Source organism: Bombus bifarius, unplaced genomic scaffold (assembly GCF_011952205.1).
Source record: "Bombus bifarius isolate JDL3187 unplaced genomic scaffold, Bbif_JDL3187 scf7180000007996, whole genome shotgun sequence".
NCBI lineage: Eukaryota > Metazoa > Arthropoda > Insecta > Hymenoptera > Apidae > Bombus > Bombus bifarius.
Genome location: NW_022884376.1, coordinates 2,437,756 through 2,461,081, shown reverse-complemented (window position 1 = coordinate 2,461,081; position 23,326 = coordinate 2,437,756). Strand labels below are relative to the sequence as shown.

Genomic DNA, 23,326 nt, shown 5'->3' with positions numbered 1-23,326 from the left:
ATCGATCACATTCGAATACAGTACACACTACGAACCGTAATTCTTTTTTAACAGGTTCATCATTTTGCATTTTTTTTTTGTCATTTAATGATTTTATCGCTATATACGTACTGATCACGGTCACTCGATCTCTCGATTATACGATACATAGAATGAGACTGCTAATTATTCAACACGAAGGCTCCTAAAATCATTCTCATACCGCGAAACGAATCTTTTTTGTCGGGATTAAAGTACTTATTAATTACATCGCTGGGTATGTAATGTACGTGTTGTATACGTGAAAACCTATATTTTGTATGAAACATACGTATAATATATATATATATATATATATATACAGATAAACTTATGTTGCATACTCAACATACCGATCTTCATATGTCATCATATGTATATGTTTTCTCACCTTCATGCGTGATTCACTGTGTGGAACGTGTGAATGTGTGTACGTGTCTGGGTGTATCGTATTTATATGTATGTAATACCCGCGTGTTTTTCATTAACTATAATATTTTGGCTTTGTCTGTCCTTTTAATTTGTTTCTTTCTTTCTCCTTTTTAACGCTAATGGCAGCACAGATACAATATTATTCTTCTTTTTTTTTTCTTTGTTTTACATCGTATAGCATCTTAACGTGCCCGAGTCTTTTCTTCTTATAGAAATAACTTGTTATGAATCACTTTGTAACGGGCGTTTAGCGACTCCCCTGCGCACGGAAACCGCTAAAATTGCCGCCATCCGAATAATAATTACGCAATTAATACATTACGCTATGTATACATTTATACAGTACGCAATGAATACGTCGGAATTAATTACTGTATGCACTACGAAGGAAAGAACCTATATATGTATATGTATACGTGTGTACTTCGAGAAGAAACGAATCGCTATGCAGCGCGTTATTATAGTACGTTTAATATAAGTGGCGTGGCTCCTTCCTGTTTCCCTTCTTTTGTCCCTTTTCTACTTTCTCCTTCCTCTCTTCCCTTTTTCCCTTCTTTTCTTTCGAACTTATCCTATTCGGCGAACTGATCGCGTCTCATCGTTTCCTTCGCCTTTTTTCATCTCGCGAAAACAATCGTCTAGAATGACGATCCACGTGGAATTTCAAACGCAAAAAGGAACACCTTCGTGTATACGATGCTCTGGTATCCGATGAAAAACGCATCGTGACCCTTCTCGACGTCACGTATCTATACGCTTCGTTCTAAAGGCGACCACGCGAATCAGATTCGCGTGTGATCTCGAGAAAGCTCGATCGGGAAAGGATCCTGCTCGCTATATAAATACTATATCATATTCGTGTGCAGCTACGAACGATCGTCGAGTTTTAAACAATAAATGCAACAACAGCCTTTGTCTCGTAAAAGTACATATTCGTAATTTATCAGCTATCGTTAATCGGCTACAACATCGGCGTCCTTAAATATACGTAGCGAGAGAATAAGAAAGTAATCGAAACAAGAGACAGGGCTCGTACGTCTAAAATGATCATAGTCTTCTGGGAATAGCTCACATAAGTACACATATGCGTTTGTATGTACATGACTGTGTTCGTGTATGTATACGTGTATATGTTTATGCGTGTATGCGTAAATATCTGTGTGTATGTGTTGAGTCATTAAAAACCCTTGGAGCCTTCGAGGGGGAATGTAAAGTGAAGCGTTCAAAAAAGAGCGCGTCTCTATCCGCTAACGATTTACGCTAGAATAATCCTTAACTTCTGAACGAAGAAAATGGTGTGTCACGGTTTCTCGAGATCAAACGAATCCTTCGTGAGTCGACGAAAGAAAGACAGATTGCTAGCCACGGATAACTGCCAACTAATTAAATATATTATCGATCAAATGCAACTAATGGCGTATAATTATCTGCAGACTGCCCCCCCACCCCCTTAAACGGTACTTACAAATACCTAAGTGAGAATTTCTCGTACGCTATGCAACGGTAAAATCAGGCGCGCAGTACTTTAGACATTGTTTAATCTCCCATTTTCTCTTTTTTTTTTTTTTAATTTTCTTATACTGTTGTATCTGTCGTAGATTTTTTGTATTTTTCTATTTTTTTTCAATTTGTTTAGTTTGTTCGATCTCGTCTTAAAACACCCGCAGTTCCATAGAAAAAGTTTACGAGCACGAGATCGCGCGTAACACGTGGAAGAAAAAAGGGAATTATATTCGTCTAACTCTTTAGCTTTTTTTACTTTTCTTTTAAATCTTTTTTCTCTTCTTTTATTTTTGTTCCGTTCTTTTATTCCTCGCGCGATTCTTGCGCAAGCAAAGTCGTTGACATTTAATCCTTTTCCGTTAAATATTTTTTTTGTTTCTTTAAATTTATCATACTTTCGCTCTCTCACTTTCTCTCGATCACTTTCTCTCCTTTTCTCTTACTTCACACTTTTTTTTTCATTCTTTAGAAAATAATTTTTATCTCTGTGAGTTTTCTTTGTGTTTCAGTACGCTTTTCTTTTTGTAATTTTTTTTTTTTTTTTGTAGCGATAGCGTCAAGTGCCACACGAGTAAAGCCCGATACGAACGAGCGACGTTTCTTCCCGCGATATCACTGCGACCCTACGTCTGCTTGGTTATCGTTAATTGGGAAAACAAAGAAAGACGTATGATTGTAGCGATATCGCGCTGATAAAAGACGCTCGTCTGCATCGGGACTTAGAAACCGATCCGGAAGTTCCGATTTCTATTCGTGCGATTAGTTAGAATTAAAGTGTCCGTCGCGAAACTCTAATCTTTCTCTTCTTTTCTCTTATTTAGCTTACTTCACATCCCCGCGACGTAAAACCACCTCCACGTTGCTTGCAACAGGTTCATACAACGAGACGACATCGAGAAACCGCGAGGAAAATGAATGATCGAACAAAAAATTCGAGTCCGAAGTCTTTGGGAGGAAGTCCCGAGTTACTACAAAAATTCTTTTTTTCTTTAACAGAATACGTCTTCTCTCTTTACCTCTTTTTCTTTTTGTTCTCTTCTTTTGGCATACACGATATAATACGATCACGCGCATTATGCAACTGTGCTGTTGGATACTCTGGTACTCGTAATTTAGAATTATAGTTATTATACATTATTAAAAATATGTACAAAATCTGTGTGTACGCGTGGTGTATGTGTTCATGTATGTCAGATGCATGAAAATGTTCAGCTCTGTTCATAGCAGCTAACATAGGTGTTACTTTGAAAGATTGATCAACAAAGTAACACACGTGTTAAACGCTTCAAGTCGATAAAATGCTCGTTTCTGTGTTCTTGTATTTATGTTCGTGTAAATATACGTGACACGTTGTTCGAAGCACTGATTAATCGGTATAGCACAGACCGATGAATGATCGGGGACACATTGAAATCGAAATACAAAATGGACTTTCGATCGAGGCTTCCTCCGTATCGTCAGAAAAACGTCTGAATCTCCTTGGAATAATATCAAAAATCTAAAACGATCGAGTATCGCGGCTAAAGAAGCCGGCAAGAGACCGACGAACGTGTGTACAGAGAGCATATGCGTTTTACAATATGTATACAGTACTCGAAAATCCTCGACGAGCCGCGAGCTTCGTCGATTCCACGGTTACCAGTCAATGGAAAAAGATTCGCTACTGAAAAAACATACCGTAGTCATTAATAAGTACGTGCAGCCGTCGATAACGTGGATTAGTTGCGTTTTTGTTTCGCTTAATCTTAGTACCCCATCCTTAAGTGGCTATTCAATGAACTGTAAATATAATCCTAATTAATATTGCACGCGCCGGCACATAGGGGCTGCTAAATGTCGTTTAGCTCAGCTGTCAAACAGCGGCCCCCTTTCTTCATTTCTTTTTTACTTTACTTCATGTATGAACTTAATTATGCGTATTATGCATTCGCGAATCGATCCATCCGAGACCCTGAGGGATCCACTATTTTCACTATACGACGACGAGTCGTTGACGCGATTTTTAATATTATTCGCGAAAACAGAAAGGAATATGTAACAAAGGTGTCCTTCTCGTCGAGTCCCGACGACTCACCGAACGAACTTTTATACTCTCGTCTCGTTCTTGCTACGAGACCGATTTATACTCGTATAACCCTCACAGTGCACTTTAATCGTATCGCTCGTTTCGTTTCGTTTCGTCTTCCTTTCCATTCGATTATCCTACGATCCTTTTCTCGTATTCCATCTGCCTGCTCTTTCATCAGCAACACGCAAACCGCATAGTTTTTGTAACTCGCCTTTCCATTCTCCTTTGTATTCGATATTAATATCAACTATACTTAAACATCTAAGCTCGTATTATTATCGTTATGTCGGATGTACCATTTAATCGAATATTACGTTCGACCGTTAACGCGTCGAGCTGTACTTTTCGGTGCTCAGTGTTGCTGAAAAAGTTCAGTATTATTGAGCCGAAAAATCATTCTTCGTTTATCAGAAGAGCGCTCACACGAGGGCTACCATGATTTCTGGTTTGTTCGTTTTGAGTATTTCCAAGCGTTGTGACGCGAACTTGGTTTGATTAGTCCTTGACTTGACCCCTCGCCTCGACCTTTGTGTATCCGCTCAGTTTTTAACGTCTCTTTTTTACTTTTTTCTTGTTTTTTCTTTTTTATAGAAAGAATCGTTGACTCTTCAACTACTACTACTTCAACCGTTTTCTTTCGGTATATGCTCGAAATAATCGATTCGTAGTCTTCGTTTCGTAGGCCAACGATGTGGAATTGCGCCAGCGTGGATAGCCGTCACGAGATTCTCGTTCTCACGTCATCTTTATCCTCTCGTTCTTTCGTTCCTCTTCAATGGTAACTATACATCGTTTATGGTGTTCGTAAATTTCTTCCTCACCTTGTTCGTTCGCTCTCATGAATCCACGGTCTCAGTACGATTCCTAGCTACTCATCCATCACGCGTCGACGATGAGTGAAGCAGAAGCAGCAATTGAACAAAGTGTGTATGGCTCAGAGACGGAAATAACCTTGTCATCGCAGTTGCACGCAAATTTCTCTTTAACGTTCTCTTTTTTCTACACCGGTACAAAATATCTAAGCGGGCTAACTATGAGAAACGCCACCCCTCCTTCCCATCGTATAGACGAAAGGGAGGGACGAAATTAATTATAAAATACCTTCGCTTCGATTTCGAGTACCGTCAACCGTTTCTACCGTCCCCACTTAAACCGTCGTCACGTATTCCCGCAACTCGGTCGTTTCAGCTAACCTGTCGTTAGTAAACCACGGGTCCTCGTATTGGGGCACCTCCTCGCTGCGAGCTCTATTAGGAGCACGTGCCCGTTCACGAGCACGCATTCGGGGCACCTCCTCGCTTAACGATCTCTTGGTAATCCCCATCGTCACGGGAACCTCTAACAAAGCTTTCGATCTCATCAACTGCGGCCTCTGACGGCCCTTTGCTTCCTCGCTAGCCGCGCGAACGATCACAGTAGGCGGTATCAATCTGTCCTCGCTCTGATGACTACTCTCTGATCTAGCCCTTAGAGCCTTTTTCTTCGACAAGCCACGACTCTTTACGATACTCTTCCTGTGAACAGGCTGCGGAGAGTACTGTTGTTGTTGCGATCTCTGTCTCTTCACGGGAGTGACAGGAACCTGAGGAGACCAAATTGGCGGAGACAGATCTACCGGAGACTGTATCCTTTTAGGCGGAGTTCTTTCTGGAGATTCGTCCTTCCAGCCGCCTTGATAGATAGGAAACGCGGAGACTTGGTTAAGAATTCTCCATCGAAAGTCCTCGTCGTCGCTTCTACAGGGAGTCGCCTCTGGAGGTGGATGATGCGTAGGCGTTACGTTGTGGAAGGGCGACCAGGACTTGGGTTCTTCCGGCTCTTGAACCGCGAAACTACCGCCACCACCCTCCGTCGGTGAACCGTCGTAAGGAGTCCACTTGATCTCGCTGATGTGCTTCGGCTCCCGTTTTTTAATCCCGACCGTCGGCAGAGGAGAAGCGTCCTCGTACGGAGCCCACTTCGCGTTCGTGATCGTGATCTCTGGAGAGATCAACCTTCGAACGATTCTGTTATCCAGCTTGGACATCTGTCGAGGATCCGGCTCTGGCGACATGCTCCTTCGAATACTGTACTTTGGCCGTTCCTTCAAGCTCTTGCTCTTGAACCCTTCCGTGGAGTCCTGACTCCTCCATTTCGAGTCCTTCTTCTCGACGGGCAGAGAGAAGTGCGGTTTCATCGCCCACCTGGATCGAATCTTTTTCCCTTCGTCGGGGCTACTCACTTTCTCCTTCACGCCCCATTTTTTCGATGTTTGGCTGTCGACTCTCGCGTGAGATCTTTCCAGCTTCGGTCTCTCCCTGACCCTCTCGGTCTTCACTAGCCTTGTATCTTCGCTGGCGTGTTTCTTCAGTTCCGGCCTCTCCACCGCTAGCTGCACAACCCGCTCTTCCTTACGTTCCACCGTCAACGACGTAGAATGGTACAGTTTCTTTTCCGGCTCCTGTATCGTCGGTTTCTCCGGTTCAGGCGGTTCCTTGGGTTCCGACGGCGGTGAAGGTGCCAAGATCTTCGATTTTGGACAAGTGCACCTTGGCTTTGGATTCGGCAACACCTCCGGAACTTGAAGCCACCTGGCTTCCCTGGCCATTCTGGTGTCGTCGCTGCTGTGCTTTCTCAGATCGTGCATCGGCGTTTGCAAGTAATCCGGCTTGACCGACCATTTGTCCGTCTCCGCGCTATGATGCTTTCTGAGATCACCTCGCTGGATATCGTGCGATTTCTTGTCCTCCGGTGTCAGGCTATGGCAGCTGCATCTCGTCTTCTTGGCCAGATCCAGATCGGTGCTGGACGTGTGTAGAGCCCATCGAAACTCGGTTCCTTCGCTGGTGCGCTTCTTCAGGTCCCAGATCGCGTCGTCCGGCGAGAGGAAGCTACCGTCGGTCCATCTAGAATCGATGCTACGGTACTTGCGTAGATCAGTACGATCCCTATCGGTTACCGCGTCGACCGACGTGTCACAGCTGCATGTCCTCTGGGACGTTGGCGTTCTCTGGGACTCGAGAGGCGCTGGCTCGATCGCGTCCAGATCCTCGATGGTATAGTAAATCTCTTCGCGTCGCCTCTGACCACAGGACGGACATCGTCCGCTTGGCTCTCCATCGTCGCGGCTAGATCGATGATGATGGTGATGCTGATGAGGCTGTCGATGCAACGTCGAGGTCGAGGTCGATGCTGTGGGGTCAAGCTGCGGGGGCAGCTCCTCGTCGTCGCGACGGCCGTCGTCAGAGCGTCGTGACGTCGCAGCCGTGCCTGTCGATGCGCACCAGCAAGTGTGTGTAGCTCCGTCAAGCCGCCTTGGTGGGTACCGCGACTCCGGAGACGACGAGGCTCCGCTCGAGGCCAGTACCAGGCAGACTACCTCGATCACCAGCTCCACAGGCCTGTTTCATTTATTTCGCACTCGGTTAAACGAAACGTAATTAAAATTTATAGTATAATTTTAATTCTAACGCGATCGAGCACCTAGAGAGCACGCATGCGTGTTAAAAAGCGGACTAATAATATAAATTATAACAAACCTTTAGCTCAGTGAAGACCTCCGTGAAGAATCCTGGTTCGCTGTTAATCCGCAGCATCTCGGAGCTCAGTCGATTGACGATCAACAGGCATCTATCCCAGAACTTGTCTTTGCTGTCCTCGATGAGGAACGGTTTCAAGGGATAGCTGATCTCGTTTCCCATGTAGCTGTAGCTCAAATACAGACACGTTAATACCGTCGCCTGAAGTTCCCTCTCGGACGCTTCGTCTCCGTCGACCAGCTCTCTCACCAGCATATAAATGAACACAACGTTGGCGGGATTAATGAATGCGACATCCTGTTGAAAAACATTCTATATTAATACCAACTTTAGACATTCAACCATGTTGTTTCATATATATAGCTCGCCACTTTTTTTTTTTAACCAATAACGAATATCGTAACGCGTAATGTACACCTACATATCAACACTAACTTAAACCTGTCTTTTCTCATATATACATCTTCCTTTATATTTGTATTTAACCTAGCCAATAAATATCGCCCATACGTTAAATACGTATTGTCGCTATTTTCCTCAGCTTCGACGTAAAAAGATCAACGTCCAGGCGAGTTATCGTAAGCAACGACCAAGGAAAATAACAAGGTAAAATCGAATTTCTACGAATATAGAGGGCTAGACGGACATTCGATGCATGTCTGGTGCAGGGGAGCGCACGTATTGTTGTTCCGCCGGCGCAGCCCCGTGCATCCAGGTGAAGCGAGGTGCTTCTTCTTGCCAGGCAGACGATACTCGTCCACCGGTAGAAAGGGATGATTCACGCTCGGTGTCGCATTACGTGCCGCGCTTACGAAATTGCAATCGGCATTGTCGCACTCAACACTCCGGCTGCGGTCGATACTTCGATTGCAAAGGGTCTTCCTCTCATCGTGACCTCCACGGGGAAACGACGTTTCGCGGTTTCCACGAAGACCCGTCGCTGCACTCTCCGATTTGTTTGCCGTTGTTAAACGGAATACTTCTGCCTCGGTGCACTTTGTATTTTAGCGGAGCTCTCGTATCTCTCTTTTCGGTGATATATGTAGGTTTTAGGAAGTACGTGTTTCTTATTTAGTTAGATAGAGCGTAACTAGGAAGTGGAGGAGAACAAAGTATGTTCTGCGTGGTAAGTTTGATTTTCAGAGTTCGAAGATTCATCTACGGTCAGTTGTGGAAGTTTTTGTACATGAGAAGACTGTTTTGATGAAAATGAAATTTCATCAAACTTTATCGCAAAATTTTCCTAACGTCGATTGCATCCAGTATTCTTTTGAATTTAGGTAGCCATCTTTCGAAAACTGGCTAATGACAACGTAAAAATTTGGTATATTCAATTACACCCCGATAAAGAGAAAATTGACGCTATTTTAAAAGATATCGGTGTATAGACTCTGTACGATTCAAATTGTAGGCAATCAATTCCTCGTCAGACGTAAGGCAATTTACGTAAACGAAGTTGTTAATATCGCATATTACGATCTACACATCTATTCCTATTCTTAGCGTGTTAAATATTAGCGATCGCGGCTCGAATCGTCCACTTTTGTCAGCTGTCCTTTACCAAAGGCGTTCTCCTTGCTCTAGAAACCGAGTCCTCCGAGTCATTAGCGAATTAGGACGCGGCGCGTAGGTCGGCTTGGTTCCAGAGTGCACAAGCCAAAGTGCATTGGTTTGTCGAGTGCGCTTAAACCACTGGTATATAACTTCTTCGTTAGCTTCGTATTCGTTTTACGCTTAACACGCAGTTATCTCGCGTATACGTGTGGCTTGTAAATACCTATGTTTACACAAACATCCGTCAAAACACACCCATATTCCACAGGTAAGCGGTAGTGACTAAATCACACGCGTTTAACGTTTCATCGATACGTTCTTTGCGTCAATATTATCGCTGTAATACGCAAGTATAGTTGATATATTATACAAAAGCTATAAGAAAGCTAAACTTAGATCGTTACAATCGCTGTCACGAATACCACGACAGCGTTGAAATATTCAGAGAGAAAGATATTAATTAGATAAGTGTCTCTTTAATGTCGTACAAACCCGTTTCAAAATCAATCGAATTCCGGTACTTATTGTGCGTTTGATCTAAGTATCTATCGTACATACAGGTATACACAAAGTGTTACAGTAATTGTAGTATTATCGAGAAGAAAATGATACTACGCGAAAAAATAAGTCGGTAGAAACGATTACTGGGACGCTCTGTACACACATGTATATTTATCTACCATACACCTACACATACGTCGTCGATTTCATATTCAAAGCGGAGCGAGTCTTTGACCCTTGAAGCAATCTCTAGCCCCACTCTCGTAGTTCTCCAATTACAACGACTGCTTTGTGATAATTAAAACGTACGGTGGTGATCATAGGCGAGGCGGTTCTTTCGATCGGCGAGGGTTCAACGGCGTATAGGGAGGTGGTTTCATGCACATATGGATGCACCGGCAGTGAGACCCCGCGGTGACCTGACAGGATCGATGCTCCCGATACTACGCGTTTCCTCTTGGGTAGCAGCGATTTTGCCAGCGCGTTGTCGCCCAGCCGGTTGTTGCACCATCGCCATCGTCGCCTTCTCGTTAAGCGCGTTAAACGCGTGCGTTACGCGGTACAAAGCGTCGGTACACGGCTCAATGCCAACGAACAACTCTGACGTGTCACGATACTCGGAGATGTCGGTGCTTCTACTAGATACATACGCCCCCCACCCACCCTTTCGCAAGTATTACAATATTTACTGATCACTCGCGTAAAACGCGATAATATAACGAATGTGAGCAATATTACGAAGAAAACGATTGATCGGTCAGAGTTAGGATAAGGTTCAGAATGCAGAGAAGAAGTTTGCAAAGGTCTTAAATTCTTTTTGGGGTACGTTTTATTTTCTGTAAGTGTCTCAATACTTATAAAGGGAACTGTACGTAGTCGTATGTCGCGGTAGATGAAAAGCACTCTCTCTTAATGATTTTCTTAACGATAGAAAATCCACGGAGCGGAAGATTGCTTCGGAGGCTGTAGAAAGCACGAATGTTTGCTCGAATCGTAACAGGTGGATCCAGGAAGTGTGCCACGAGTGATAGCCGTAACTATCGTAACAGAATCCGAAGCTTTGCGGTCGCGTTAACGATATTGTGGCGCACGTTGCAAAGGAGGAAAAGAAGAAGATCCGAGCGAACGGTGAAAAGAAAGCAAAGAACTAGAGGAAAGTAGCCCGCAAAAGGAAGGAAAGGAAACCCATCGATATTTAGCGAAAAGGAAGGAGGTTTACCGCGCCAACTTGTAAAAAAAGGAGGAAAAAGGCCAGCTAAGTTACAAAACATCGCGCTTCGACGTATTAATAGCCCGGCTATTTCCGTTTTTCAGGACAGATAATAACTTTCGATATTAATTGGCAGCCTGTATCGGAGCTGAACACGGGGAGAACACGATGGCACGGCAAAGGAGGCGCGATTTATTTTTAAAATAAAGACCTCACCGAGCCATGTACTCGATACGTATCCGTGGAGTTTCCGCGTGTCTTGGTCGGTTCACAGAGCTCACCTGCTCGGGTATAACGTGGCTCTGTGGCAAAGCCTTCGAGGGTAGAAAAACGGCGATACAGAGCCGACGGAGCACACGACCCGCCTGGTATATTCGTTCCCTCGGTCGATATTCCCTTGGGGTGAGCGGCCTGCATCCATACACGGACCTCTGCAACCGCGTTTTTCATCAGCTTATCGAAGATTCAACGGTTCTAATTGAATTTTCGAGACTCTGTACATACGAGACTGTGACGGATCTTTAATTCGACTGACCAGAACCCGACCAGGTACACGCTTTTAACTCCAATCAACTCGAGGTCGCACTCATCCGCACGAAAGTGTCTCTTTGATGTTACAACGTACTCGAGCCATCACTCTCTTCGGTATAATTGAATTCGATACCGCCTCTGGAGAGTATTTGGACAGCGAATATCAGGTAACACTCGTTCAGCTGTCGGACGAGTTTTGAAAACTCAGGAATCGGTCTTCTTTCGTTCGTCCTTTATTTTTTAATTTCTTACGACTCAAGTAAATACTTATAATAAATACTTAGCGAACGATCATATATTATGTTTTTAAATTTATCTTGGAATTTCCTACATCTTGTGTCAAGTTTTTGCGATAAATGGACGTATGGAAGTAAGTCGTTTATTTTTCGAGAATAAAATGTAGAGTCGATTTGGCTTCTGAGAAGCTTCACATATGATCGCGATCGTGCACGCGTTGCATACGGAAAGATAATCCAAGGATAATTAAACACGTGGGCGCGTGATGGACGAGCGATTACCTATCGTGATACCGTGGAATCCGGAATCGGTTTATTTGGCTTCCTGTTGACAAAGAATAAGATAGGCTATCTTACACGTGCGCTTTCCCTTTGTCGTCACAACCCGACCACATCGTGAACACGAAAAACGATTGCACCGGCATATGGTTTCCCTTTAACGAGATTCTCCGCAATGACGTTCAAGCTTCCTCTATTTACCGTCTAGACAAAGTGGATTAACGTTCTAACTTAAACGATCTACGTGTTGCACCTGCTTCGGTATTTCGCGATCGTCACACTTGCTCTCGAGTCACGTGCTTTTTCTCAACGAACAAACACGTCGGCGAAAGTGGATTAAATCGAAATTAAATCGGCGTTGATCGGTCGAGATCGGAATCTATCTTGTTAGAATGGCGATCGAACCTTTTCGAAAAATCGAACGACCAAGCCGCGGTTTGAAAGTTTGGCAACGTTTTCGCTGAACGAAGATTATGCGACTCGACACGGGAACGCTGTTGCAACAAATAAAACAAACTCGGTTACTTAACCACGAGACATGGAATATTCCGATCGTAAGCTTCGAAAGTTCGTTGTTAAGTAGAATTACGAATAAGTTTTATATAATCTTTTTGGAAGGACGATATTAGCGTAGTTAGCGTACGTTTCGAGAGTCATCGTGAAATAGTCATTTTGGCGGAACAAAAGCTAAGTGAACATAATTGTATTGGTGATAATTTGTTTCCTTTTACGCTGTTCGTCATTCTGTGTTCCGTGAAAACATCAATTTTACCATTGATCGTGTCAAGTGTGCGAAATCTGTCGACGCCCTCGCTGTGAGTGTGTTTCTAGGGCGGACTGCATGTGTCACCCTTGACTGATTAGATTTGAGCACGTGCACGATCGATTTGCGGTTCTTCGTCGCCGAGTAGAAACCTCAGAGTGAAAAGAGCGTGCTTTCGCATTATGTTATTTCTACATGACGTACACAAAGTAACGCCGAGAAAAATCCAGATATCACGGGCCCTCGTTAAAAAATAAAATAACAACTTTAAAATCGAAAAGTACAAATATCAACTACCGCTATTTTCCAATAATTGGCGAGCTTTTGCTTTTTTTTTTTTGCTCTGTTTCGTACGAGCAGTGCAACTTCTCAGGAAGTATATATTTCGCCATTACAGTCGTCGCTTCGATGACCGTCGTTGTTATGCGCGCCACTTAACGTCGAATTAAGTGGCATCTGGAAGGAAAAGTGGCAGAAAGCACGATGGAAAATTATTCAGGGCATCTGATTGCCCTACTTGCGTCAAAGTCATCACGAATCACGACTAATTAAGTATGCAACGATCGTCCTTGTGAAACGCCCGATTTCTGAACTTTCCTGACAAGAATGGGCGGGAGTAACATCTTCGTTGAGTTTTAAATTATTTTCAGAGAAAGTGGCAAAGTAAGCTTTTCCCATTCCCTTTTTTAAATATTTTCTCCATACTACGAACCGTTTACCTGACGTTCGTTTACGTATAAATAAAAATATATTTAGGGCAAACATTTTTTATAGACGAACGATTTTCCAGCCCTAACGGATAAAAGAAATTTTCGTCCGATATTTAATAATAGTAGCGATTCGGTTTCGCAGCGAGGAATCGATAAAGGCAACTTTTACGTAACACTAGCTGGGCTTTCGATAATTCGATGCAGCTACGATCCGTCCAACATCCAGCAATAAGCTTACTTCACCCTGTTCTACTCCAACTACGAAACTTCTCTGTTCGAGTTGGGGTTCACCCTTAACGAGCAACTTTCAACGACACCCGAAATTCTAACCTTTGAATCTACACACCGACTACTTTATCAAGGAAGCTGTGAACTTCTTCGACATTCCTTGCTGCAGACATTTCCTCCCCAAAAATCCTAGTTTCCGAAAGTAGGGTAACGTGGTTGCATCGTGTCGATAAACCTATGGTACGCTGGCAAACGGCTGACGAAAGCTGCAATTTTTTTAAGTAATCCCCTTTCCCTTGGCTGGAAGCTTCTTCTTTCGAGGGTAAGAAGCTCTGGGGTTCGGAGAAGAGGTCGTCTCCCCGTTGCAATTAAAACCGAAGGGTGAACGTCCCTAGCGAGGTCCCCCGCATATTTCCACACGGCGCTGGTTAAGGGGTGGTTCTGCAACGTTGCCGCTCCACGCACGTGACCCTCCACCCCCACCCTGGCACGCAGTTTCCCCGATGCTGCACATTGCTGCACACATTTTTTTACCGCGGCGCCTTAACCACCCTCTTCGATGCCCCCTCCCCCTATCGATTCGCGACCGTTCTTTATAATTAACCGCGCGGCGTTCCAATTTCTGGCCGAGAAAAAAAAAAGCACATATATACGCGCTGTACGCGTAGTACGAGCGAATTAGTGCCGCATGGGAGATGAACTAGGGAATGGAGAAAAGCGTCGAGCCTAGCTATAAAAGGATTTTAGTCAGTTTATTATAGAGAGCCCGCGGAGGAAAGTAGGTGACTGAAAAAGGGTGGGTGATAACGTAACGGCCGAGTATCGCGCTAAAAATAATTATTCCGCTGATAATTCTGGTGGATTTTACGTAGTGTGTGATGTCACGTAGGCAGGTTCGCGATATCAAACGTGGAGGAAAAGCGGCCAGGAAATTGAATACTCGTAGCAGGGACTGACGCGAGTGCTTAACGTTCGAGTAAGGGCTAGTAGGATTTGGGGTTGAAAAACAGGGTAACGACGATCGCTAGAGAGATTCTTCGACAGCAAAAGCTGCGGCTCTGTGTATATTTACCTACGCTGTACACTCGTTCGAACGAATAAACACACGCACGTGGATGGGCTCCATGCTACCCTTATTACGAATCGACGTGTGCGTGACTGCACGTTTATATCGATGCTACTTTCCCTCCCGAACGTCTACCATCGTGGAATACCGCATACTCGTGACTTTTGCACAGATAGCTCCTCGATAGATGCTGAAAGGGGATTGCTTTCTGCGTTTCTTCGCAAGAATTCTAGGAACGAAGCTTGGCGTAGTTTTTCATTGGCTTTCGCTGACGTTTCGAACGATGACGCGCGAAATTAAAAAAGCATAGATCAGATTTTAGATATTCACGAGTTTATAGAAGATTTATGGATGCAAAAATGCACGAGCTAAGACAATAAATCAAATTTTTGTATATATATGTTTGTATATATGCAAATTACCATGTACAGTACGCTTAATGCATTATGATCAGAAAAAGGGAAATAAAAGAGATAATTTCTCGATCGTTGTTGGCGCGACGTTTCAGGGATGAATCTAAAGATCGATGTTAACAATTCGACGCAAAACGCGCGGCCGCGTGCCGATGGAAATGTCGCATTTCGATCGAACCTTCGAAACTGGATTAGCGCCACGACCATATCAATATTCCAGTCGAATCTCTCCTGTTCCCAATATAGATAGTTCAACTTTAGAAGACTCGAGCTATTCCTCCACCATTCCTCTTCTTCTCTGTCGATGTTCGACTTACAGCGATAAAAGAATTGACGCATCGTTGCACGATAGAAGGATGTCATAGCGGAGCATTTAGGATAAAGTCGTTAACGGAGGATTTTTTGAATGGAAAGATAAACTGAACCCTCGTTGCATTCGTTTCGAGGGGGAGACTTTATCGGCAGCGTGCGCCATAAACGCGACGAACTTATCAACGTAGGAAATCGTTCGGTATCGTATAGTCTCACATGTTAGAATATTTAAAAATCAAAGTTTCTCGTATTCGTATTCGCAAGGATCGAAACTCGGCTAATTGAAAATTCTGATTAAGGAACTGTCAGGTTCGAATAACCGGTTAAGATCTGGAGAATTTCGAAACTCGTAAGCAATAAAATATGAGCATGAAGTTTTTTCTGAAAAAGACAAATAGGTTGCACGAACGGTGGATAGAGCAAGAAAGCGTGGAAGTATTATATGTTTTTACGTGATCGGTGATAATTATCCGATTCGCGTGAACGTGATGACATTGTGCTTAAGATAGCAGGGACGCGAACGTCACCGATGACGAAGGAGTCGCTTGTCAATGGGTGAGTAAATATCGTTTTCGTGGGCAGATTGACGATGGTTTTCCGCAAAACCTAATGCAACGTTGCGTGATAGCTCGTAAGCTGGATAATCGATAATGACCTTCGTAGCTGCGAAAGAAAAAGGACAGTGGAAGGAATCGTGGTTTACAACGAGATACGTCGCACAAAGGAATATGTTGATTCTGGAAAAACATCAGCTTGTAGAAAGCAGGTTAGATATCGGGGAACGTTCGTGTCGATTCCGTGGGCGAAAATAAAACGATAAATTCGCGGCAGTCTTGAATTCAAGGTATTGTTTAATTCTACGCTAGTACTTGACCCAATTTGTTATTAGCAGCTATTATGTTTCATTCTCTCCGAGATTTTATTGTAGAAACCAGAAACAATCGAGGCAGCTTCTATATCGCTAATCATTTTTTCATTCCTTCGCCCACGATTCATCGTGCGACAACCACATATTCCAATGACAAAAGAGTCGGTGTTCCTTTCGCTTTCAACGTCTTGCGCGTTGATCGACTTTGCAACAATACATCGAAAATGGAATTCTCGTCTATTCAGAGTGTCTGAAGCGACACGCGATAATGGTATGTCCGACAAACTAGACACGAAAATCAACTTCGTTCTACGTCCAGAGTACTCGCTTTCCTACACATACGCGAACGTTTGTTAACGAGCAGAGATACGTCAAAGTTATTGCTGAAAACCTGAAAGCCAAACGAATGAGTAATCTAACCTGTTACAAGTTCATAACATTTGCATAAGCCGCGATATTAGCATAGAAGCGTGATTTGGCGGTAAAATCGAAACGAATTCGAAGGGAAATCGCGAGCAGTTCGCTCGATCGATCCTGTACCTCGAATGCGTGTCCCACGTTGTACGTGTGCAACGAACAGTTCATTGCGCCGCCAAGTACCATATGGATCTGTCTAAATGGAAGCTGGTGTTTCGTTGAGGGAAAAAGTTGAATTCCCTTCGTGGCATATTGTGACTAACCTGCGGCCTCGGCGGCTCTCATTACGGAGCCACGTATTCCCGTGGGTCATCGCGTATGCATGCACCCTGTGGAGCATTTCGAACGATGGAAGGAGCTTTAGAGTTTCGATAGGAAAAGAGTCGAGGGTGCTCTCGCTGTTCAGACGCGTGGCGAATCTCGTATCGCCTAAATGGCAAAACGACACTTTCGTTCGCCTCTCTTTTTCGCCACGCTTCCCCAATATGCATCGAGTCGGCGTGAGACGGATGTCGAGGAGGATTTGGCTGAGCTGCAGGGCAAATATCTTGCGCGACCAAAAGTTTGTTCTCGATCATCGAGGCTGATCAAACCTTTCGTCTCTCGCGCTTCTCGTCAGCCGCTAATGGCGACGATAATATGATACCGAACGGCTGAATCGCCTGGTGTCTCGCTTAATTCACTCGTTATAAATGATATTCCAACGATGAACTTTAACGAGGTTGTACCTAGGACGGTCGATGGGATAAACACTGATTATCGCGTTATCGTTAATTGGTTGGCTTTCGTTATCGAGCGTGACCGCGTTGCTTGCCTGCAAACTAATTCTCATATCGATAAAAGTTTCTAACGATAAGTTTTTAAGGTGGAATCGAAGGAATATGAGGACCAAAAGGATATAGTTAGGTAGAATTATTCGAGTCATCTAAGTCTCGGTCATCTTAAAATTCAATCTTAAACTTTGCAGAGAACGATGAAATTTGTCGTGTAATCGAAGTAAGTCTACCTTGCCGCATCGTTGATATAACGTTAAAGTTATTTCAATGACTCACCTGCCAGCCTTGAAGCAGTAGGCTTCTATCGACGGTCCTCAGCCACATGACAGCGTCGCCGGCCTGGAAGTCTCTTAAACGAGTGCATTTCCTGTGAAGGAAGACGCCGAGGCATTTGAGCAATTCCGAAGTCGAGGCTTGAATCACGGTTTTCCTTGGCTTCGGGGGTAAAGGCTTCTGTACGAGCTTCTCGCACGTCGGGTTGTGCGTGGTATGATTGTTGTTCGACGCCGGTGGTTTCGTCTGCTCCAAGGGAATAGGAGATTAATCTTCGTAAAAGTACTCGCGGGAGAGGATTTATCTTTCATAGAGAGAGAGAGAGAGAGAGAGAGAGAGAGAGGGAGAGTAGCGGATTTCACAGCGTGGCTAGCGATAAATAATTCCTTATCGATAGGGGAGTCTCGACTTCCGCTTTCAACTGAAATTCTTGAAGAGTTAGAACGATGAAAATTGAACACGCCTCTGAATAAGCAATGTTGCGTTTGGAGAAATTTTTCGCGAAGGGAAGGAAAAAGTACGCGTGTGTACCTGTGCAATAGACGAAGGGAAACATCGACGCGATCGATATAGTTTCGATCGTATCTAGGGTCAAAGCACCTTCGACGTTCTTCGCACGAGACTGCCAAGTCAGTTTCGAGGCTGATTCGCGGACATTTGCACGAAAATGGGCCACTTTTACCGCAATCGCCACGCAAACTATGCCGTATGGCGTAAACTATGCAACGGCGTTTCTTTCTTCCTATCGTTTGGACAATTTTAAGCTCTCGATATGATTGACGGGTGCCATGCCATTGGCTTTTCGTTCGTTTTGACGTTTCGCGAACATTGGCGCAAAAACGCAACTCATAACACGACTGTCTCGCGAAAAACCAAAAGCATGGCATTTATAAAATTATAGTTCAAAATATAGTACGAATATTTGGTACCATCGATATTTTTTGCGAATTTGATATCGATAAATTAATTAAGTAGGAAACGGCCGCAAATATTCTGTATCTTTGGTAAAAACTAAGAAAACAAAAAAGAACGAGGCTCACCTGAGGCGTCTGTATGTTCTTATTCTTATCGACGATGGGTATGTTATCGAGCGGCTGCCTAAAGCCGATATTCTTGTTCTTATTGTCGAGCTTCTTCTTGTTGTTGTTCGACGTGCTGAACCGTTTCCACGAAAGCGCGTTTATAAACAAAGAATGCTTCTTCAAGTTCTTCTCGAGCGCGTTCTTCTCCGAAATAATTCTCGCATTGTCGTTGTTATTCAAATTGATATTATTGTTTTGCAACGAGTTATTGTTCGTAGGCGGATGGTTCGTGGGCGGCGCCGGCGCCACTGTAGCGACGCCACTCTTGTTCTCCCGATTCTTCGCATTGTTCAACTGCTCGTAATTGAAATTGTTCAACGTGAAGTCAGCGGGATGTTGATGTCCCGTTGGCGGATAAACGGAACCGCGTCTGTCACGCGGACTGAACGACAACACCGTACCCATGCTGCTGGGTCGGTTCTCTTGTTGTTGTTGTTGTTGATGTTGTTGTTGCTGTTGTTGTTGCGACGGTGCCTGTGGCTGTTGCTGCGTCTGCGTCGCCTGATGACTGGGATTCTGACCCTGTCGACTTACGTTTTGAGTCGGATGTCCAGGATTTTGGCCCGGATTGGTCGTCTGCTGTCCTGGGTTCTGGGTGTGATGGCCTGGGTTCTGATTCTGGTGGTCCGGGTTTTGACTCGGATGGCCTGGGTTTTGACTCTGGTGGCCTGGGTTTTGACTCTGGTGGCCGGGGTTCTGGCTCTGGTGGCCGGGATTCGAAGTCTGGTGACCCGGGTTTTGACTATGTTGTTCCGTTTTCTGAAACTGTTGAGCAGGATTCTGATGAGCGGGGTTTTGAGTCGAGTGATCCGGATTGTGCGGCTGCTGTTCCGGACTCTGTGTCTGTTGTCCAGGATTCTGGGTCTGATGACCCGAATTCTCAGCGTCCGCGTTCAGCTCCTGGGTCTGATGACCCGAATCTTGTGTTTGCTGAGACGTAGTGGGCGGAGGTCTCGGTGGTCTCAATGTTGTAACGCGGTGCGGGGGTGGCGGGGGGATTCGAGGAACCGAGGATTCCCTCGAGGGTCCCGTCAACGGGGTGGCATCCCCTGGCTCGATGGCCTCCTCCACGACGGGACCCACCACCTCGCTCAGCCGACCTCCCAGCCTGCTGACTTCTACCTGCGACGTGAACGACCCTGTCTCCTCCTTTACCTGCACTTCCTATCGAACTTCTCGCCTCTGTTTTCGTCGCCTTCTCCCCTCTTCCCGTCGTCTGTCTCGTCAGCTACCGTTAACGCGATCGCGTATTTTCTCCTCCGCGAGAAAACCGTGAAGAACGTCGTACGACCAACCGCGATCGATAAACCAACAAGTCCACCAAGAAATATCGTACAGTCGGCGCACACTCTTTTCTCGATCGTTTCGTTGGTCGTTTCGTTCGCGAAAACTTCCCTCCTCGAGCTGCTTGTCACGAGGGAAAATGTCGTCGCTGCGTGGAGAAGATGTCGGTCGACGTGCAAAATGGCGAGCGATCGATGCCTCACCGCCCTCCGCCTTTCGGAGGGAGGATCAATCGGGTGAATGAAAACACAGAAGCGACACACCGAATTACCTCACCAGATATGTTACTCCGTTCTCCCTCTTCGTCTGATCCGAGGGGGACGCGTACACCCCTTTTTCTGGCAACTCTCTTCCCTTTCACGATCCTTCCCAACTTCCGTGCCGTTCACCAGCACACTCGCTGCACTCTCGCCGCACTCTCGGTTACCACTTTCCAGCCGTTGCTTCCACGCGGTTCTCGTGGATCCGATTTCGTAGATTGGCTCGAATCTCCCTTGCCGATAGATCGATACCAGCCAATAACGAATCATCCACGAGAACGTTCACTCCGCCGTTCACTCTCGGACCAGCCGAACGCTTCTTTGTTTACCACCCTGTTTTCTCCAACCTCTCGGCTAACCAGAGAAAATCCACCGTTCGTTAAGAGCTTCCTCTTAATCCCAGATTGCCTTGTCTCTCTTCTAGTTTCTTCTTCGATCGGACGAACGTTTAACGACGCAATTCACGCTTCCCAACGGCGAATGTCGAACACTTTGACGGCTCACGCGACACGACCTGTCACTGTTGACAACGCGCGAGGGCTGCGTGTATGTTGACAGAGCTAGTGGGGAACCAGTGGCGCGGCGAGCTCCGATTCGTGTCTGCTGGCTGCCGTGTTCGCCGACGTCGCCGTCACCGTCCTCGTCCTCGTCCTCGTCCTCGTCCTCGTCGTTGTCGTCGTTCGGTCCTCTCGTTCGTTCGTTCGTTTGTTCGTTCGTTCGTTCGTCCGTTCGTCCACCGCCAGACTTTCTACGACCAACCAACACGTAGCACGCCCCATCCCTGTTATCGGTGCGCGCGCAGTCGTTCGATAAACGCGCTACGTCGATTTCACGGGGGTGGAAAGACAGAGACAGAGATAAGGAGATTAAGGAACACGGAGAAGGAAAGAGAGAACACACGGAACGGCAAGGGATCCCCGAACAGAAGGGTGAAGTACGGACCACGAAGGTGAAACGAAGAGAGGCTAGCCACGCCGCATACGCCCAAACATTTCTTTCGTTTCCTTCGACGCCGCGACGCCCGCTTCTCCACCTCTAGCTTACTTGCGAATTTACGAATAACCGCCCCTCACCTTCTCACCCCGCGGCCCTTACGCGAATGTTTGGCCGGAAGCGACCGCGGGACCTGAACGTAGGTCGAGATTCTACCTCGCGGAGAACAGCCATTGCCGAGTGGGGGTTGCTTCCCGCTATGCGGTTTTCGACTCGGCGAGCAATTTTATACCTATACCCTTTCATGCCTTTTTAACTCTTTGCCTCCTCTCTACGCTCTCCTTTCATGGGGTTTTCCAAGTGTTTCGATACGAACGCGTCGATGCTTTTTTAAGAGCGGATTAGATTGATCGTAATGATCGATGAGAACGATTTTGTACTTGCTACAAGTGCTACGAACTACGAGTATATATATATATTTTTCTATCGAAGATTCGCGCGAGATTCACGAAGATGAAGGAGATCTAAGAAATTTATAAAGAGAAAATTCTGTTTTCTTAGCATAACGGTCAATATGCCTTAACTATTAAGAATTTTCTACAACCATTCGCTAAACATTCGTCAAAAACAAATGTTTTTCGAAGCAGCGTAATCGATTCTCAGGATCGTGTGGCAGTTAATAAACCCAGTAGGACACTTTGGAGATTCGCGTTCGTGTATCACAAGTAAATCTTTCATCGTTGCAAAATATAGATTATTATACGTCATGGTTCGCGAAGGTAACGTAGATTCCTCAAAGCCTTTGAGAAAGGTCATGACACCTTTTCTACCTGCAACATTTTATTACGTTTTCTGTTCATCTATCGGATATGTAGCCGCGTTGCGGCCTCTCAACTAGTCGACGATCGGTTAAATCGCAGTAATTCGGTTGGGGTCACGAACCTTGGACGATATTAGCGTTCAAGGTGGAGGATAGATTAATCTCTTAGGTATGACGCGCCACTATAGTGGCTTTCGCGGATGTCATCTTGTGTTACGACTTTGTTGTGAGTCACTTTACTGACTCATTTGCTCACTGTTCAAACTATATAATCTTTTTCATTTGTTTTGCTTCACAACATTTTATAACAGTGTCAACAATATACAGTCAGAATATATAGTCTTTGTTTTTGATACGCCATTATCAGATATCAATCGTTGCTTTTCGTTAAAACAAATATACCATTGTTAGATGCTCTTTTTAACATACCAATGCGTATCCTTATAATTTTGTAGAATCTTCAATCTGAAAATATCGCTCCAAAATAGAAAACTAAGAAAAATTTGAAAGACACTATCGCGCTATGAGCGTGAAAATTGTGACGTGAGTCTATGTGTGGGGCCGTCCTTTAAAATATATCACGCTCAATTGTATTATTAATTATTAAAGTAAATTATTAAATTTAAAGTATACGTATCATATTTTGAAGAAAAATTATAATTTAGTTATCAAACTTTGAACTTCGTTCCAATGTGTTTGCTTATCGCAATGCTGTATCGTTTACGTGTAATTCGTGTCAAACTCTGCAATAGAGAGAAACATCCTCGCGCAAAATACAGCCGCACCTAAGAGGTTAAAGAGTTTTACTATGATTGTGATTTTGTACGTCTATTTGAAGAGTCGCAGTATGATTATAATTTGTACGTCGTTTTTATTTTGAAGTCCCTTTTAAAGAGTGTCAACGCTAGAACTACCACACCAGTCACATTGACTGGTTTTACAAATTTATTTTAAAATTCCTACTTCGTGTTATATCTTTTCCCTTCAATGGTGTAATGACTTTCGCAACGATAACTAAAAGAATAATATAAGGAATTTTATTTTGTTTTTTATGTATTCAAATTCAAAATAATTTTATATCAAGGCTACTTATACCAATGCCAGTCAAAGTGACTGGCGCTTGTCAAAGTGTAGAAGGGTCCTGCAATCTGTTTATCCAACTCCAATTAACCAGTTCCCTCGTTTTCTACAAGTCCCCACGCGTTTTTAAAACTTTTACCGCGCATCATTCGATACGATGATATCAGTTATCAAAAAAATTCCGGATCGAT

The 23,326-nt window shown here is 44.6% G+C and overlaps 1 protein-coding gene across 1 annotated transcript; it reads right to left on the bottom strand.

Annotated features, from left to right (window-relative positions):
• Positions 1-7,160: 7,160 nt before the first annotated feature.
• Positions 7,161-19,921, bottom strand: LOC117205870 (cyclin-dependent kinase 5 activator 1). Its single transcript, XM_033444662.1, has 4 exons — positions 18,717-19,921; positions 17,680-17,922; positions 7,540-7,836; positions 7,161-7,401 (listed from the first exon to the last, which is right to left on the bottom strand). The coding sequence occupies exons 1-4, from the start codon at positions 19,161-19,163 to the stop codon at positions 7,306-7,308; spliced, it is 1,083 nt and encodes a 360-aa protein (XP_033300553.1). The 5' UTR covers positions 19,164-19,921; the 3' UTR covers positions 7,161-7,305.
• Between the last annotated feature and the right edge of the window lie 3,405 nt (positions 19,922-23,326).